This window comes from Malurus melanocephalus, unplaced genomic scaffold (genome assembly GCF_030028575.1).
Source record: "Malurus melanocephalus ecotype Western Australia unplaced genomic scaffold, MMel_1.1 scaffold_101, whole genome shotgun sequence".
Taxonomy (NCBI): Eukaryota; Metazoa; Chordata; class Aves; order Passeriformes; family Maluridae; genus Malurus; species Malurus melanocephalus.
The window spans coordinates 2,217,805-2,236,339 of NW_026623333.1; the positions used below are offsets into that span (position 1 = coordinate 2,217,805).

The window sequence follows — 18,535 nt, forward strand, 5'->3', positions numbered from 1 at the left end:
CTTTTGTTGACACAACAAGCCTTTTCCTTTAGCWAGGAAGCAGCAGCACTGTGGTCCATCTTACAGAAATCTTATAGCAGCTTCTTGTAGTCTGCTTTGGAATGCCAAGGTGGCAGCCATGCAGGAATGAAATGGGCTTCACACCTCAGGATGAAAGGTCTTAGAGAAGTGTGCACAGTGCTGTGCTTTTATGTTTTMATTGGTGAAGAGTGTACGGCTTGGAAACCTCTCTGTGCAGATCTGCTCCTTATTTTTTTTTTTTTTTAATATACATGGGATGTCCTGTTCTTCATTCCAGAAAAGCAGTTGTCCCTTGAGATGAATCATGTGGCCTGTCAGGGATGGCCACAACCAGCCTCATTCCTGACTGTTGCAGTAGCTGTGATTTCAGACTCCCTCCGCCCAGTCATGGAGCAGTGGCTGGGAGATTTCTTGGATATGGAATGTTCTATGGAGGAGAAGAAAGTAGATGCTGCAGCAGCAGTGTTGTATTRAAAATGGAAGATGCCCAAACTCAAAATGAAAGTCTTGTTTATAGTAGGATCTGAGAGTTTTTTCAGACTGGGTCTTTGCCACTTTTACTATTATTAGAGCTCATCTTTTTTCATGAAACAACTGCATTTCCAAAGCTGTACAATGAACCCTTTCTTTGCTTTCAAGTTCTGGAAGTACAATTGTCTCCAGACAGAATTGCCTCATTTCTCAGCAGTGCATTTGACCAAGTGCAGACATGTTCTTGCATATGTTCCTGATCTGCATTCCTGCTCCAGCTTTGCTGTCACTTATCCATCTGTAGGTCACTTCAGTCACTGCACTGCACAAAACCTTTCCTTTGTGCTGCATGGCTTGTCTTAGTCAGCTTTCCCAGAGCTGAAGAGTAAGGCTTGAAGAACTAGTTAAGAAAACAATTAGAACTAAACAATTGTCGTCATATAATGTGAAGAGTGGGTTTTTTTGATGTCCAGGATTTTCTTTTGCCCTAATTGCTGCTGAATTGTAAGGACCCCATGAGAGCTCTCTACAATAAAAGTGGGTTTAGTAGGCCTTGTGTGACTTTTCAATAGCTCTGAAAGCATCCTCTGATCAATGCAGTTGTTAGAAGATCCTAGAGTGGATGCTTCCTTCCCCCCACTACATTCCACTCCTCCTACGTTCCCTCTACCACATACTCTCTCTTGTCTCACTTCCAAGAGTCGCTTGCAGTTAAATTCTGGCCCTGTTGAAGTTGATGAGAATCGTGCTTTGTTGGAGCCAAGATCTAACTCAAATGGTTTTCTTACTCTGATTCTTGTSTGGTTGCCATCTTGCTACCGTTGCTTCATACATAAAGCTAATTGGCTGACATTGCATCTCAAACTATGTCAAAGAGCTATTGTAAATTACTGGTATCAGTTGCATGTGAATTCCAGGCGGGCATAAGAGACTTCAGCACAATGTAAACCAAACCSTAGCTGGAAGTTGTCTGAAACAAAGATTTCAAAAATAACTGTGGTGTCCTTGGCCACCCAAACTGCTCAGAGGAGTCTGGGCTTTTTCTGTTGTTGTTTTTGCTTCCTGATGCTGCATARTTATAATTTCCAGACATTGGGGCACTGAAAGGCAAAGGTGGGCAGTCAAAATAGCTCATTTCCTTGTGTCTGAAACCTTTGATACAGTTGCCCACTGAATAAAAAGAGAGATTTATAGCTTTGAAGTGTAGCCACAAGAAGTGAATAAAACCAACAGAGTCTCTGATAGTGAAGTGCGAGCGGAAGCTSGAGATGTACAGAAAGCCTCTCTCTTCCACCTCATCAATTTCTAATGGGTTAATGCTTCCTCTAACCTTTCTATCAAAGCATGGGTTTCTGAGTCAGATGATGGCAGGGGAGTTCAGAAGATTCCTTTGTCTCAGTCCTGGCTGACTGCTGCTTTTTATTTACTTAACCGTTCTGCTGTGTTGGGATTGCTTCCTATAAAACTGCAGCGGTGGTTGGTGCGGGCTAAGAATGGCAGAGCTGTTGCAATGCCTCCCCTGGAGTCTGGGTCAGCACCCTTGTGTAAGTGCACACTGACAGGTGGGAATAGGCAAGGGTGGAGGAGTTCTTGTACAAGAAAGAACATGCCAGCACTTCATTGTGAAAACTGTGGGTGAYGGCTAATGGAGAGGGAGCTTAAACCTGTGAGACCGCACTGGAATTTAGGTGGATGGTGGTAGCTTTATAATGTGTATCCAGTGGAAGACATTTTATCCATGATCCAAAGGGAAATTGCAGCYGGGCTTCATCTGTGCCCCTGCAAAAAAAATGAAGTCCAGTGGACTTAAAAGGCTGTTTCTRTTTGAGTTCAGCTTGTGGCTAAGGTCTCCAAAGAGCTAATGGCTGGAGTGAGAGGTCATAGACAAACAGCAAGGACAAGGTTCCTAATGAGCTGGCAGATAGGAGAAGAATGATAGAGCAGAGGCAAAAGGAAAGATCACTTTTCCAAGGCAASTCCCTTTCTGGTGCCAAGGACTGAAATAGCTGTCAGTGGTATGTTCCCAATGGGGAACAGGAAAAGACTGGAAAAGCAAGAATGAATGTGGGGGTGGGGATGGGGGGGCTAGTTTGCAAAACGAAATTGAGTGTTGTTCTCCATTTCTTCTGCCCTGCCACTTACAGGAGAGGATAAAATTGTTCTRCTTACAGGGAGCAGGATGTCTTTATGCACGCTCGGTGTTTGGGGAAGTGCCTTTGCTTTCCAGCTGGGTTGTGGATGGAGTGTAATCCTGGCAAGTGCAGCAGAGCCATCTCCAGCATGCATGAGTGGAACTGTAATTGCCAGACTAGCCCCATTCAAGACGAGCAGATAGGCATCTGCTTAAGTACCTCTTAGAATTAGTCAATAATCTTGCTGATGAGATCTAAGAGCCTTACACCTGCACAGCACAGAACATGATATTGCTYTGGATGTACCAGTATGGAAAGGTCCTTAGGCATCTACGTTACCTGTGAATGGGATTTAAATTAATAAAGGCYTCATGCATTTGAAAGTCTGACACATAGTGTGGGGTTGGGGGCTTAGTGCCAATGAATAATAAAAACTGATTTAAATGGAAAATATTATAGAACCAGAAATACAGGAAGGTGAATAAGAAGTTGTTGCCCTTAATTTCACACTGTAAACACGTAATGAATGCTGTAGTCTCAAGCTACAAATACCCCCAAAAATGGGCAAATGCTCACAATGTCCAAGTATTGACACTCTTGTTTGGCTGTGCAGCAAGTGCTTTGGCTTCATTCCAAACTGCAGACAAGCAGGCAGGACCTAGTGGTGGATCCATAATGGGTATCTGAGGCTTGAGAAGTTCTTTTGTGAGGGCTGCAAATCAAAGGTCCTTAGCAATATATTTTAAAGTATTTTAGATTAAAAACTGCCCATGTGTCATCTTAAGGCTTTAGTAGCGACCTCATTAGTCTTCAACTCTGCCTTATGTAAAATCCCAAGAGGTTCTTTTGTAGTTGYTGGAAGAACAAGCTGCACATCAGTACATCATTTTAATTCTTAACACTCAGAGGTGCCAGTATTTCACACACTGCTCTCTAATGCATCATTGGCAGACTGCCTTTCTACCTAAAATTCTCCTGTCGCTAGATTATGCTCCCATGTACTCACTGTTGGTTTTGAACTCTGTCTGCAAGGATATTTTGGCTGTTTTATGATAAACTTTCACTCAGCAGTCAAGTGCTGGGTAGCAGCAGGTCGTAAGGCAGTGTCAGATCGTTCAAGTCACAAGACCTGGACTACGAAGTGAAATACCACAGATATATACAATGTTCCAGGCTAATGTGAAATATTATTTCAAGCCATAATTTAGACAGTTGTAGTGCTCTCAAAGCCAGAAGACTTTTGCTAGAACTAAATGTCAAGTGCAAACCTAAACTTTGAAATGCTCTGTAGAGAGGAAGGGAATGTGTAGCACATATGCTGTAGTTTGAGTCTTCTGCTTTGAGCTCTGGTAGTCTTGAATTTTTACTCTCAGCTGCCACTCTACTCTCTGAAGACAGAACTTCCATGGCATTTCTCAGCCAAAATCTGGCAAAATTGCTGATTAATTTGAATGCTGGAATTGGTGATTTTCGATTTAGTGTTTGCACATAAGGAATAGGCTGTAAACTTTTTGCAGTGCCTGTGTTCAGTTTGTAGACATGGCTTTATTAGGCTATTGTAGTATGTTGTTTTTGTAAATGCTCCAGTTGAAAACAGAACTAGTGCCATTAATGGAGAAGCAGGGGAAAACACATTTTGTACCAGTCTGTTGGAGCTGAAGTAAAAGCAKCTGAATTTTCTTTACTCGTGGACTGTATGAATTTTTACTGGATGCCCTTACACTGCAAAAGGGATAAGTGATTGGCAGTAACTGAACAGTCCCTTTTGATTTCAGGCTTTGTTCAGTTTGATAATGCTGCATGTGTGTTTCAGTTAATGGTTTGTAGCTCCAGGGCAGCCTTATCTGACTGTCTAAAACAGAAAATTAATAAAACCAACTGGCTGCCTCAGAGAGCCTTGCCTGTGAAGCTGGAGAGCTGTGATGTGGGAATTAATGACGAGCCCTAGACAAAGTTTTAACCCTGACACCTCTTGTACCCCGCAGATCCCGATCGCATTATTGAGAAGGCTTCCCACTCTGGCATGATCAACCCCAGCCGTCAGTGGCAGACTCTGAAACACAACGCAGGAGTTGCCCACTTTGAGTACCAAATCCGTGTGACCTGTGCAGAACATTACTATGGCTTTGGCTGCAACAAGTTCTGTCGACCAAGAGATGACTTCTTCACTCACCACACCTGTGACCAGAATGGCAACAAGACCTGCTTGGAAGGCTGGATGGGACCAGAGTGCAACAAAGGTTTGTGACAGATGCTCAGCCTGCGAGGATGGGTGGGATTTGAGGGCATCGTGTCCAGGTTGCACCACATTGGGCAGACAGTGGGGCTAAGGACTGATGGGACTGACCAACTCTTTATACAGAGAGCTGAGGGCAAGAGAAGAATAGTTTCTGCCTTGTRTTATAGTCTTGGAGATGCCTGCCAACTACTGGGCACTTAGCAGATGTGYTCTTTGTCTGATTATCCACATCTTTGCCCTTGGGAAGAAAACCCAGCCCACTGACTTCAGTGGGAGTTCTACTGCTGACTTCAAAAAGGATTTCCCCTTTGGTGCAGAACTTCAAGACAAGCAGGAAGGAGAGACTTGTTTTAAAGCTGACCTGGCAAGTGTAAAGCTTTGGTGTTTGAAAAGTCCCAGGCTTGTTTGTTCTACCTGAGATCATGTTGAACATGTTTATTAGGGAATGGCTAGTACCTAGGTAATTGGGGAAAGAGAAAGCAGGACTTAGGAACAGACTTAGCAGCCTCTCTTAATGACTGAGTTTACCTGCAATTTGAATTGTTGTTCATCTTGATACMGAGTCTGTTCAGAGATAGAGCCAAAATTAAATCCAGAGTAGCTAAAAGTTGCTTTGAATTAGGTGTAAAGCCAGGAGAGTAGCCCAGATCACCTGCAAAAGACAGAAAAGCAATCTGTAGACTCAACGTGGCTCATTAAAAACATCTCTTTGAACAGCAGGAGGAACAGTTCCTCTGMAAAGCCAGAGGAATCGATTTCCTATAGAAAGAAAAAGCTGAACTCCAKCCCAGTGAGTCACCCACCTTGGTTTTCCTTCCAGTAGACTTGATAGGAGATACTTGTTAAAACTTTGGATTTAGCAGGATTACAATGCTGATTAGAGATTAAAACATTCCCACGAGTGTGAAGATGTTGGAAAGGGGGCAGTGTGCTGATACTCTCCTTTTTTGTTGTTTTAACAGCCATTTGTCGTCAGGGATGTAGCCCCAAGCATGGTTCTTGCACAATTCCAGGAGAGTGCAGGTAAATGCTTCCTATCCCGCCTTGTTTCCCCCCCACACCCCTCCTCAACTAATTAAACAAGTGATGCTAAACACAATAGGCTTGGGGAGGGAGGGCGTTTTGGGAGTTGTGGTTTTGACCAAGACACATTATTCATGCTGACTTGCCCAGAATAAGGGGGGAGCAGGCTTTTAATGCACTGATAATTTTAAGAAGCTTTTGGTTTGTGAAATGGTGGCACTGAGGGAGAGGGGGGTATGGGATAAATCGCGTGAATGCTGCCTAATGAGCGCTAACTAATTGTTTCTGCATAAATAGTGCAAATGTTTGGTGGGTATGTTTTTTTTCCAACAGCCTGGTTAATAGGCTTTTTCGATTCCAAGCTCGAAGTACAGTGTGSCTTTTCTCTCTTCTTCTCCCTTTCACTGTTTCCCCCTTCTTCCCTCCCACCCCCTGGTTTCTTCCATCAGTAGGCAAAAGTCAAGCATTCTTTAGAATGGGATTAGTTAAATCTCTGGGTTCCTTTCCCATTGTGAGCCTGGCTCCGAGTGCTGAGAGGTTAATGGCTGGGATGAAATCTTGTCAGTGGACTCTGATGAATGCCGAATTTTGTTGCCGTGCTTTGAAGTCCCTTTAGTCCTGGCAAGGAGACAATGGAAAGCAGATTTTATCCATAACCCAACAATTAAATATTTGGAATGCCTTAAAATACGCAGCATATATTTACAGCACAGGGCAGTTTTGTCCCTTACCCTTAGAGGGGTAGTGGATGTCAAATGTGGATATTCTTTATCAACAGACAGGTTCCAAGTTACTGCAGGTAACCCTTTATMATTTCTGTTTACAACTGAGGGCTTCTGAGGTGACAAAATGTTGGTTTTGATCCTCTGTAGGAAGGGTTGAAAGTGAAGTTTGGGGATTCATGAATAAGACTGAGAAGTCTGAAGGAACAGAAAGTAGGGTTTTTGCCTGACAATCACATTGGTGGATTCTCTGTTGCTGGAAGCCTTTGCATGAAGTGGACAGCTTAATGAGCTAGAAATCACACAGGAACTAAATCTGGGGTGTCAAACAGGCTACTCTGTAAGAATTCAGCCTGAATAGCCACAGGGGCTCATTCGTGCTCTCTGTTTCTGTTATTCATGTTTCAAAACAAAAAAAATCTTCAAGGAACTGTCTGAAAGTGAGGTGGAAAGTAACCTCTCATCCTCACAGAGCTGTGACAACATGCAAGTCCAGCCTCACGATGGACTGTTGTCACTTGTCCTGTGATTTTAGTGCTTACCATCACTGATATAAGCTGGTTAACCCCCAGAACACCAAATCTAAACATTTTTTTAATTAAAAAAAAGGAAAGCCTAACAAGCAGTAGGAAGTATCGGGGGGCCAGATGGTGAGGGGAGAATATCGGTCAGGGCTACCAGTGATTTGTGCTTCTGTCATCAGAATAAACATGCCTTGTAGGGGTTGCTGTCTCCTAGTCAGAACAACAGGCTTTGTTTCCAGATTTTTTTTTCTTTCCTTTCTCTTTCTAAGTCTCTTGCCTCCCACTCACTGCCCAGACATGCACTAGTGCTCTTATTTACTTAAGGTGCAACTTTCCCACACTTGATTTGCATAGTCTTGAAACAATGCTGTCCTTCTGGTGCTTTCAGATAACTTCTGCTTGCCAAGTTAGACCACTATCTTTAAAGTGAACACAGAAACAAGATTTTATTCTCTTTTAAGTTTTGATGAGTCATATAGCCTGTATGCTACAAATGCAACAGGGTTTAAAAATAACATCTGATCAGAAACTGCTCTGCGTTCTGGTACAACAGACAACTTGCAAACATTCTTAAAATATCCTTTTCCCTTTCACTGCCAGTCACTTTCTTTMATGCAGGCCAGCCAACAAAACCATTTTTACTCATGAATCACTATACAAGGAAAGTTAACTTCAAATTTCTCATGAGAAACTGCTGCATACATATTATTAAACACGAGTTACTGGTGTGAATCTTTTTCTGGAATTGATATCTCGCCTTTTTTTCCTAAATTCCCATAGCCTTATCCAGTTTTGTTTGTTACATTTTGAAGCTGGTGTTTGAAGTAGTACCTTTGGCTCTAAAGCTCATTAATTTTTTTTCCTGTGTGGTGTGGGTTTTTTGTTTTTTTTTTTTTAATTGTTKTGCTTTCTTTACACTTGTTTTAAAGAAAACAAAACCGACTGCCACTTTGATTTGGCAGAAAGGAATAAAAKGCTCAAWTTAGATACCTGCTTTTGCAGGTGAAGTCCCTTAGTCTGGCTTGTGTGCAAGCTCACAGACAAGTTGCTTTGAAGGCAATACAAATTAAAAGGGTATGGCCCTAAATTTTGATCTTTTGCATTCTCATTATATGCCCTGTACAGAAGGACTTTCCAACAGCTACTTGAGGGAGGTTGTTTTTGCCTTATCTGGGTTTTTTTTTCATGTTCTTTGCGCTGACTGGCTTTTTTTAACACACAAACTAATAAGAATTTCCCATTGACTTTGAAAAGGCTGCTATTGAAATAGCTATTACAGAAAAAAGTTAATTAGGATGCAGTTTGTCACCTGAGATTTTTAGAAGGGAAGTCGGACTTACCACTGGCTGTGTGTGATTATCCATTGGATAGATCCTTCTGGCTTTTTCCCATGAGAAGAAATTGCCAGCAGAAGAATGGTGGGGGGTTTTACAAACAGAAAGCTTAGCTGACTTCTGTAGAGCTGAGGTTTGTTTTCATAATTTAGTGACAGCTTAGCGCATAATTGCTGCTGATCAATTACTCTCAGAACCTGTTAATGAAATACAGTACCTCAACAAACCCTTGCTTTACATTTTCAACTTGTTTTGCTTGTTTCTATCTATAGATCCACTTTAATTTGAAGAATCCTTGGTCTGTCTTGCCTAGTGAGAACTAAATAACAACCAAAATAAGCTTTCCCTAAATGGGGCTTTACTTTAAAAGAACATCTTCCTTTTAAGAATTCAGGTAGCTTATTGACAGTGGCAATAAGGAATTTAAATGGTAATAAATTCTTCAGACATTAGTGTTTCTCAGAATTGGATGTGATTTAGTTTTTCCCTGAAAATAGGTTATTAGCATGAATCAAACTCAGAAACACACCGACAGCTGATCCTTGAAAATGTGTAAAATCCTGACACATCACTTTCTTCCATCCCTGGCTGTGGCCCAGTCCGTACTGCAGTGTGTGTGTGTCCCTATTCAGAATAAGGCTGGCTTCTGATAGAACAGGGAACTCCTCATGTTTTGCTACTGCCTTGTCAGGGGCCCAGCCCAGAGTTGGTGGTTATGGTTTTGTTTGTCTTCCTGCAAACCAGCACAGCTGAAATGCCTGGAACCTTGTATTCATGAGGGTCTCTGGATAACTGTTGTTTCCACTGACTTTTTCTTCCCCCCTCAATTTATAAAGCACCCTGTCAAAGTCCAGAGATTGATTTGTAGTGCTCACCCACCCTCTCTGCCACATTTATATGAGGCTCCAAAAGAGTATTATTGTGCTGAGTGGCCTCATGCTGGTTTTCTCAGAACAGTTATTCTTTTGTCAGGAGGCCGGCTACAGAGACCTTGGCAAAACTACCAAAATGTTTGTTTACAAGAAACCATCAAACAATCCTTGAATAGCTTCTCCCCTCCCCTCATCCTGCCCTTCTCCCCCACTTCCCCAGCCTTTCTTCAAGTTCTGGAATTACACACTCACATCTACACAGACCAGTTAGGATGGGTTTTGGTTTGTTACCCTGTTCTGATTATTTTTTTCCCCTTTTTTCCCCTCTCTTTAACTGAAGGTGTCAGTATGGATGGCAAGGCCAGTACTGCGATAAGTGCATTCCACACCCCGGATGTGTCCATGGCACTTGCATTGAACCATGGCAGTGCCTCTGTGAAACCAACTGGGGTGGTCAGCTCTGTGACAAAGGTATGCTAATCCCAGGGGGCCATGTCACACTTGAATGTTACTGCTGGCAGACTTTGCACTGAGGGAGTGCATGTGGGGCTGAGTGAGCTCCCAAAACGTGCTGGCAGCGTGCTGGCCCTCAGCTGCTTGGCCTTGTCCCCACTGCTGTTCTGGCAGCTGTCCTCAGCTTGTCCCTGTCCTGTCCCACCCCTGTGTGTGGGTGCATTCTGTAAAGGCTCTGGGATGACACAACAAAACGTGCACGTGGTGATGTTCCTGWTGCCTTTCAGCCGTGGCCTTAACGCTCCTCCCCTCTTGCAGATCTGAACTACTGCGGAACCCACCCGCCCTGTTTGAATGGTGGTACCTGCAGCAACACTGGCCCTGACAAATACCAGTGTTCCTGCCCTGAGGGCTACTCGGGACAGAACTGTGAAATTGGTAAGTGTTGGATGCAGCTGCTGAGCTGCCACCTGACAGTTAATTCTTGCCAGCTTTTGGTGCCTGGTTTTGGATGCACTTYATGAGATTGAGGAAAACTCAATTTCTAGTATGCTCAGTCAGGGCTGGGTACAAAGATCCAGCCTTTCCTGTTCATGCTCACTGGGGAGGACACTCCAAGCCAGGCTCTCTGGCTGCAGCTCCAGCAGATGCAAGTCAGCGTGCTGGTGATGTTAGCATGGAAGGAGACTTCATGTAAGCCAGGAAATTCCTGGTTCTTGCAGGAGCACAGTGCAGCAAGAGTAATGATGGTGTATGTGGAGCAGAAGCATGTGGAGGGAGCAGGGGTGGCTTGTGGTGGCATTACTGTAGCCTCTGCCATGATGTCCTTYTGTCCCTGTGCAGCGGAGCACGCCTGCCTCTCCGACCCTTGTCACAACGGGGGAAGCTGCCTCGAGACATCCACGGGGTTTGAATGCGCGTGTGCTCCTGGCTGGGCTGGGCCAACTTGCACTGATAGTGAGTCCTTTTCAGTGTTTATTAATAATGTACCATTTTGCTGGTTTTGATCTGTCTTTCTAATCCCTCATAAACTTCCAGGGCAGCCTAATTACCCTTTCCCAGCCTGCTCATTGCTTCCTGGCAGCCATTTATACCCCTCAGTACTCTCTTCCTCTTTGTTTGTACCAAGGTTTTTGTCAACTACGAGGGACAGGAATAGCCAAAAGCTTCTTGAAAGAAGCAGATTGTCAAATTTTTGTAGCATTCTGGCATGGTGTAAATATGGCTTCACTTGCAAAAAGGCCACAGGGGTAAAGCTTTCCCCCATGCTTTSAACCCCCTTTTGACACTACTCTTCTTTTTAAAGGAGGCTTTTGCTGAAATCAAAGATGACMTAGAAATTCCAAGTAGAAGTCCTGTTGTCCTTCTGTTCCTCAGGGAAAACCCAAGTAGCAACAACCATTTATCAAACTTGTCAGTTACTGCCATTGCCAGTCTGGTRGTGGAGCTAAGCCTCTCCTTACTCTGCATTACAGATATTGATGATTGTTCTCCAAATCCCTGTGGTCATGGAGGAACTTGCCAAGATCTAGTTGATGGATTTAAGTGTATTTGCCCACCTCAGTGGACTGGCAAAACGTGCCAGCTAGGTAAGACCTGCTTTTCTCTTCATCCAGTGTTGTTCTGGAGTTGGGAAAGATAAATGCAAAAGGGATCATGGTCCTGCATTAGTCATGGTCATGTTTCTGAGGCCTGTGGATGTGTTTTGGCACATTGAAGACATTCAGTGTCTGCTTGAAGGCCTGGGGTCTAGGACAGTGTCCAAGAGTAGTGTGGCTTCCATCACCTTGCTGCTGTGTGCTGGCTCTTGAAGGAAATAGTTAACCAGAGACTCCTTCAAGCCAGAACTGCCCTGAAATGGGGAGGAGGGTGCCTCCCACTCCCACCCCCACGTGTTTCTCCCTTCAGCTTGTGAGAAAGTTGCTGTATCTCTTCAAGCATGTCAACTCCTTCAGACCCAGGAGTTCACAGCTGGGTTCCAAATTGTGGATGATCTCACGGAGAATGAGCTGGCTGCATTCTTTACACAACACACTCATCCAGTGACCAGGCTGCAGCATTCCTCCTTCAGAATGCTCAGCTGAGATGCATGTGTGGGGGAAAGTTGCTCTTAATGAGTGACTGGCTAATTGTGAAATCATTAGCGTGGCCTGTACATTCTAATTGCAGAGAAACTGGAAGGCTTTGAGAGGCTGATGTACGATTGACTTTTGTCCRTTCAAGTCACGCTAATTCCTGCTGTACACTGCAAGTTCCTCTTCTCTCTKGAGGAACTGCTGCTTGTTGCCGGGGGTGTGGGCTTCTCCCTTCCCCCCTGAATGTTCCCCTTGGTTTTCCAGATGCGAATGAATGTGAGGGCAAACCCTGTGTCAATGCCAACTCCTGCAGGAACCTGATTGGCAGCTACTACTGTGACTGCATTACTGGCTGGTCTGGCCACAACTGTGATATCAGTAAGTGTCCGTASCCTTGGGTTTATTAAAGGCCAGCTATTTGGGTATAGGTGCATGTGCCACTGAGTTCTAAGCTCAGATCTAAACACTGGGCAGAGCCCCAGCAGTTGATGTTTTTAGAAAGGGAGTAGTTGGTACAGAATGAAAATACACARTTTTATCAAAGTCATTAGCCTGTACCATAGCTATATTCTGATAAAGGTTCTAAAACAATGATGTGAAGTTTTACTGCCTCTCGTAGAAGAATCACGAAAGCTTTCCCACCCATTATAATAACCTTATCTCAAGGAAGGCATGCCGGAAACTTGACAAAAGGTTTATCTAGCTGCAGTTTTAGGGAGACCTGAAATCTCTATCTAGTGTAAATATAKTTTTGCCTTCTAACCATGCTAATTTTATTGCAGATATTAACGACTGTCGTGGACAATGTCAAAATGGAGGATCCTGTCGGGTAAGCCATTCTTGTTTTACTTTGGTTTCCCCAAGACTTGCAACAGTAACTAAAACATTTGAGTCTAAGCACAGATAGTTTGGAAGATTGCAATTAATTGGTATAAATTGTCATTTCTTTTAGCTGGGGAAAGGGCCTGTGTTATACTACAGCATGTTGAGATATGTCTGTAAAACAGTAAGGGCAAAAAAATATAACTTCAATAAATGACTCATTTTCACTGCCAGTGTCACCAGTGAATGAGCTGGTGATTGTGCAAACCACCTGCTGTGAATGTTGGCACTTCCTTTCAATGTGTAGATTAATGCATCCTGCCTAGAAATTAGGATTGTAAGATGGGACTGGGTCTGTGTGTGTGTGTGTGCGTTTGATTTTCCCCCCCTAAATATTTCTGCCTAGTTCAGACATAGTAAGGTGACTTTTAACTTTCTTTCAATTCTTTTTTTTTTCCTTAACAAGAATATATCCAGAGGGAGGAAAAGCCTTAACTCTAAACTTTTTGTTCTTTCCCAGGACTTGGTTAATGGTTATCGGTGTATCTGTTCACCTGGCTATGCAGGAGATCACTGTGAGAAAGACATCAATGAATGTGCAAGTAACCCTTGCATGAATGGGGGTCATTGCCAGGATGAAATCAATGGATTCCAATGTCTGTGTCCCGCTGGTTTCTCAGGAAACCTCTGTCAGGTAAGAAGGCTGGGTGAAAGGCAGGCCCTCAGCCAGTGCCGTTTGTTCCGAYGCTCCGGATCTGTGCACGGAATGCCTCGCGTCCAGTGAAGCATAGTATAAAGTTGTACTTGATATCGCTGTCARTCTGCCAAGAAAGTGATTGATTAATATATATTGGGGGGGGAAGAAACCAACAAACCCCTGGCAGGCTGGGGAGGATTCTCTTTGTTAAGCAGACTGCAGGGTTTGCATGTCAGGCTTTGTGGKGCTCTAACTATTAACTGCGGCAGTTTAATATCGAGAGTTGTCTGCTGTAATAGTGGTGAGTCGGACTAAGCTCTGTGCGCTATGAATGATTCTTTGAGGCCGCAGATAAAAAGGTCAGATTCCACAATGTCAGCCTGTCATGGTGAGGGAAAGCTATGATAAACCTCTTTCACTCAGCTTTCCCTCTCTCCCTTCCCCCCCYTTCCTATTTCCCTCTCCCTGCACTRCTTACAGCTGGACATAGATTACTGTGAGCCAAATCCGTGCCAGAACGGCGCCCAGTGCTTCAATCTTGCCATGGACTATTTCTGTAACTGCCCTGAGGATTAYGAAGGAAAGAACTGCTCCCACCTGAAGGATCACTGCCGCACRACTCCTTGTGAAGGTTTGTGTTGCCTCGTGGTGAATGGGAATGTCTGGCGATGGTTTGAGCCCTCATTCAGCTCCAGTGGGTGGGGGTCACTGGAGTAGCTCTGCTAGGAAGARGCTGAATTTTGCCCTCTGCCTTAGGCCTCTCTCTCTTGTGAAAAGACGAGTAATATTTGTAAATATCAGCTGTTGAAAGACAACATTATGTCAATGTGGACAGAAAACACAGGTAGCAAATAGCCTGATGGATTTATTCCAGGCTGTGGAYGAGTTCCAGCAATCATCAGATAAGATGCTGTGATTATTTTATGCACAGTTGGCACAGTGCTTTTGTTTTACAGCAGCAAACATATTTGCAGTCTTAGTTTTTATGGTTTCACTCRATGATCTTAAAGTGATTCTATGGCATGAGTGTCTTCTAAGCATGCATGGCTGAACATGCAAATGTTGCTCTTAAGGAATCAGGCTGCACGGGCAATTCTCATGCTGGTCTCTGCTTTCCTGCAGTCATTGACAGCTGCACCGTGGCAGTGGCTTCCAACAGCACACCCGAAGGTGTTCGCTACATCTCTTCCAATGTCTGTGGTCCTCATGGCAAGTGCAAGAGCCAAGCGGGTGGAAAATTCACCTGTGAATGCAACAAAGGATTCACTGGCACCTACTGTCATGAGAGTAAGAGCTAAAAAGAGAATGTMTTTTACTGTCCCCCACTCTTACTGGAAAAAGATTCCATCCTTCCCTCCCGGATCCCTTTAAGGTTTCTCTGTTGTAACTCAGTGAACCTTGGAACTGCTGTAAGTTCTCATATCCCTCTTGGGTGAGGCAGACTGGAATTTGCTAGGCCTTGGGGAAAGTTCAYGGTAATGAACCCTCCAGCCTTGAATTGTATGTTTTTAAAAACCTTATGTATACAAGGTCTGAGGGAATTAATAGGGGGGTTTAAAATAGATCTTAAGGACTCCTGATTTTTTTTTGTTTTTAATAGTGACAGGTTCATCACTTGGTACAGTTTTTTTACCCATTTTTCATCTTGCTTATAACCCTTCCTCTCCAAAGCGTATTAGAAATGGAAATAACACCAAACAGTCTGCAATAGGATGATGACTCCTAGTAGCTATGCTTCTTGTTTGATTTTTGTTTTCCTCTTTTTTAATCCTCTTCTCTCTCCCTAACTGTTGCAGATATYAATGACTGTGAGAGCAACCCCTGTAAAAATGGTGGCACTTGCATTGATGGCATCAACTCCTACAAATGCATTTGTAGCGATGGATGGGAAGGAACATATTGTGAAACGAGTAAGTTATCCCTCCTTCAGCACACAGAAAGATCTCTTGGGAAAACATTGGGAAGGAATGGCTGGTACTGTCTTAAGGATGACACTGACCAGTGGCAATAAACTCTGCTTCAAAGGCCATGGAGGACCAGGTGTCCTCTCTTTCTACCAAGTCCCAAGCTTTTGTATTGGAACTAAGCCCAAGTTASAAAGTTGGGCTGGGATTAGAACCTGGCTCTGCCAGTGTTGAGTTTCCTGCTCTAGCCTTTGGATAACTTTCAGGAAGAACTCTTTGCATTAGTAGAAGCCACTTTAGGAATGGCTGTCTGCCTATCACACTTGTGTTTTGTCAGTCTCAAGAGCAGGAGAGGAGTGAGTGTTCTGCTCCCTTCCCCTGRCTGACAGGGTGGTTTATGTAATAGGCCTTTCCACTGCTTGTTTACTGAAACAAGATTACAAACAAAATGAAAACAAACTGAAGGAATGTAGTGAAACAGTCTTCATCTCTGTGACAGCGCTTAAAGCTTTCAAATACTGATTTAAGCATTTAATCCACAATGGAAGCCCAGGCCAAAATTAGTGATGGGTTATGCACCTTTCAAGCATTGTGTTTGTCAGTTTTGTAAACACCACTGAGCCTGTTTTCTCTCCTTAACATCACCAGATATWAATGACTGCAGTAAAAACCCCTGCCACAATGGAGGAACTTGCCGAGACTTGGTCAACGACTTCTTCTGTGAATGTAAAAATGGGTGGAAAGGAAAAACTTGCCACTCCCGTAAGTTCAGCATTTCCAAAACACARCAGGCGTGCTTTGATAGACTGCTTGAACTTAATGCCTTGAGAAAGTGCCAGTATTAAARATGGTTTGGGCTTCCCACAGGTGACAGCCAGTGCGATGAGGCGACGTGCAACAACGGGGGGACGTGCTATGACGAGGGGGACACTTTCAAGTGCAAGTGTCCTGCAGGATGGGAAGGAGCCACTTGTAACATAGGTAAATAGCCTGCATAATGGCCAGGAAGCAGATGCAGCACTGCAGCTCTGACCTCAGCTGTTCCTCTTGGCTCAGACTTGACGGCTTTCTAACAACTGAGCGGCAAATGTTGTTTGTGTTACAGCGAGGAACAGCAGCTGCCTGCCAAACCCCTGTCACAACGGTGGTACCTGTGTAGTCAGCGGGGACTCCTTCACTTGTGTCTGCAAGGAGGGCTGGGAAGGACCCACGTGTACCCAGAGTAAGTCAGCTCTGCTTGAACTTTTCCAGAGTGTTGCATGATGAGAACATGAGCTCATCCTGTCGCCCTCGGAGGCAAGATTGAAACCAGAAGGGAAAGCTTGTTTGATGTAGGCTTTAGCATCACCTGAATCTTTGTTTTTAATGACTTTATGTGATAGAGCCTTGACCTGGGCATGAGAAAGTTGCAAATGAGCTAAGTGGAGACAGATGTCCTCTTGTTTCCTCCTGCATTYTTTTTCTACGAGCAGCTCTGTCTGCTTCCACTTTTTTTTTCCCCCTGTTAGATTCTTTACAAGGATCTCTTCCTGTGTTCATGTGTTCCACGATGTAGTTAACAAATTTTGTGGTACAAGCCTGGAATCAATTTAGTAGAGAATTTCAGCATATTTTTGTAAAAGTTGAGCTAAGTATAACTTGGGCATTAGAGGAAGTTTGATCATTCTTTACTGCCAGTAGAGCTGTATTAGCCAAAATCTGCATGTTTAATGCTGTCTGTCTTTGCTTTTCAGACACAAACGACTGCAGCCCTCATCCTTGGTAAGTTTATTGTGTTTATCCTTTGCTTTTTTTTGTTGGTTTAGAATTCTGGGTTCTTTTATCTGTAGCAGTTTTTAATGTCTGTGATAACACCTTTTCTCYACAGTTACAACAGTGGCACTTGTGTGGATGGAGAGAACTGGTACCGCTGTGAGTGTGCTCCAGGCTTTGCTGGGCCTGACTGCAGGATCAGTAAGTGTTCCGTGGCACTCTGCCTCAGTTTTTGTCTCGTTTGAATCTTGTTGCAAGACAATCATCTTAATTGAGTTAAGTGGTAGATCAGATGAGYGATAGAGGTCTTGTGTCATCTCTGTCTGTACCCAGATCTGTAGCAGATTTGAGGAGGGCAGGAATCACATCAAAAATGAAAGAAATTTAAAATCATTTAGCTGGAGCTGAAATCTTTTGGTTCAGCTGAACGGGCAAAATGCCCTCTGGGATGGTCTTCCCATGTTTTTTTATGGCCCAGGCTTCTGCTGGAGATGAAAGTGTGCCAGCCAAAAACCTTGTCAATTAATAATCCACCTCCAAGCCCTGAGGTGATGTATGYGCTTCCCTGTAATTTAATAATAATTACAGGTAGGAGGACACTTTTCTTAATAACAGCCATGGAATAGACATCTCACAGCAGTTGTACAGCTGGGAAGGGTTTAACGTTGTYATCACTTRAAGAACCTTGTGGGGGACAGAACTRGAGCACATCAGAGGAGAGGAAGTGTGTCTGTGCAGGAAGGAATGTATCCTTGCCCTGGAAAGCTCAAGTAGCCACAGGGGTCAGGTTTTGATCTTTGTTAGTGCCACACAGCAGAAACGTCAAAGGACTTTCTGAGCTTATACCAGTGCTGCGAGCAGGAATCTTATCTCCCAGTAGACACTAGAAAATGGACATAAAGCTCCAGTAGGCAAATCTATCCTATGTTTGCTTTTTCTCTGACAAAACAAAAGGATATTATGGAGTAACTATTCCATTTCCTCTCCTTCCCATCACAGATATCAACGAATGCCAGTCCTCACCCTGTGCCTTTGGAGCCACCTGCATAGATGAAATTAATGGGTACCGTTGCATTTGCCCCCCAGGTCGCAGTGGCCCCGAATGCCAAGAAGGTATTTCAGATGCTAMAGCTGGTCCTAGCTCTTGAAACAAGATTTGTATCGTTGCATCTTGACGGGATTGTGGTTTTTTGGGGTTGTTTTGGGGGCATATTWTCTGTTGCTTTTTAAYGCAAGGATCTTTAGTGAAGAAGCAAACTTAGTGGGAAGTTTAGATKAAACTGGAAAAGGGTTTTTTCCTATTTTCAGCTTACAATTCTGTTCAATCTCTCCTCAGTTACAGGAAGGCCTTGCATTACCAGTGTTCGGGTAATGCCAGATGGGACTAAGTGGGATGAYGACTGCAATACCTGTCAGTGTCTGAATGGAAAAGTCACCTGTTCTAAGGTACAGCTGTGCTGTGGTTTGGGCCACACCATTTTCTATCCTCTAACC

The 18,535-nt window shown here is 43.8% G+C and overlaps 1 protein-coding gene across 1 annotated transcript in view; it reads left to right on the forward strand.

Moving 5' to 3' along the window:
- The window catches only part of JAG1 (jagged canonical Notch ligand 1), a 37,225-nt gene that overhangs the window by 14,231 nt on the left and 4,459 nt on the right, over nucleotides 1-18,535 (forward strand). Inside the window, exons 4-22 of the mRNA XM_057369025.1 lie at nucleotides 4,610-4,864; nucleotides 5,826-5,886; nucleotides 9,679-9,809; nucleotides 10,110-10,229; nucleotides 10,635-10,748; nucleotides 11,267-11,380; nucleotides 12,131-12,244; nucleotides 12,649-12,695; nucleotides 13,209-13,382; nucleotides 13,866-14,016; nucleotides 14,508-14,672; nucleotides 15,182-15,295; nucleotides 15,938-16,051; nucleotides 16,157-16,270; nucleotides 16,395-16,511; nucleotides 17,023-17,050; nucleotides 17,157-17,242; nucleotides 18,041-18,154; nucleotides 18,378-18,487. Coding sequence (XP_057225008.1) covers nucleotides 4,610-4,864; nucleotides 5,826-5,886; nucleotides 9,679-9,809; nucleotides 10,110-10,229; nucleotides 10,635-10,748; nucleotides 11,267-11,380; nucleotides 12,131-12,244; nucleotides 12,649-12,695; nucleotides 13,209-13,382; nucleotides 13,866-14,016; nucleotides 14,508-14,672; nucleotides 15,182-15,295; nucleotides 15,938-16,051; nucleotides 16,157-16,270; nucleotides 16,395-16,511; nucleotides 17,023-17,050; nucleotides 17,157-17,242; nucleotides 18,041-18,154; nucleotides 18,378-18,487 — 2,243 coding nt within the window. The remainder of the gene's footprint in view (nucleotides 1-4,609; nucleotides 4,865-5,825; nucleotides 5,887-9,678; nucleotides 9,810-10,109; nucleotides 10,230-10,634; nucleotides 10,749-11,266; nucleotides 11,381-12,130; nucleotides 12,245-12,648; nucleotides 12,696-13,208; nucleotides 13,383-13,865; nucleotides 14,017-14,507; nucleotides 14,673-15,181; nucleotides 15,296-15,937; nucleotides 16,052-16,156; nucleotides 16,271-16,394; nucleotides 16,512-17,022; nucleotides 17,051-17,156; nucleotides 17,243-18,040; nucleotides 18,155-18,377; nucleotides 18,488-18,535) is intronic.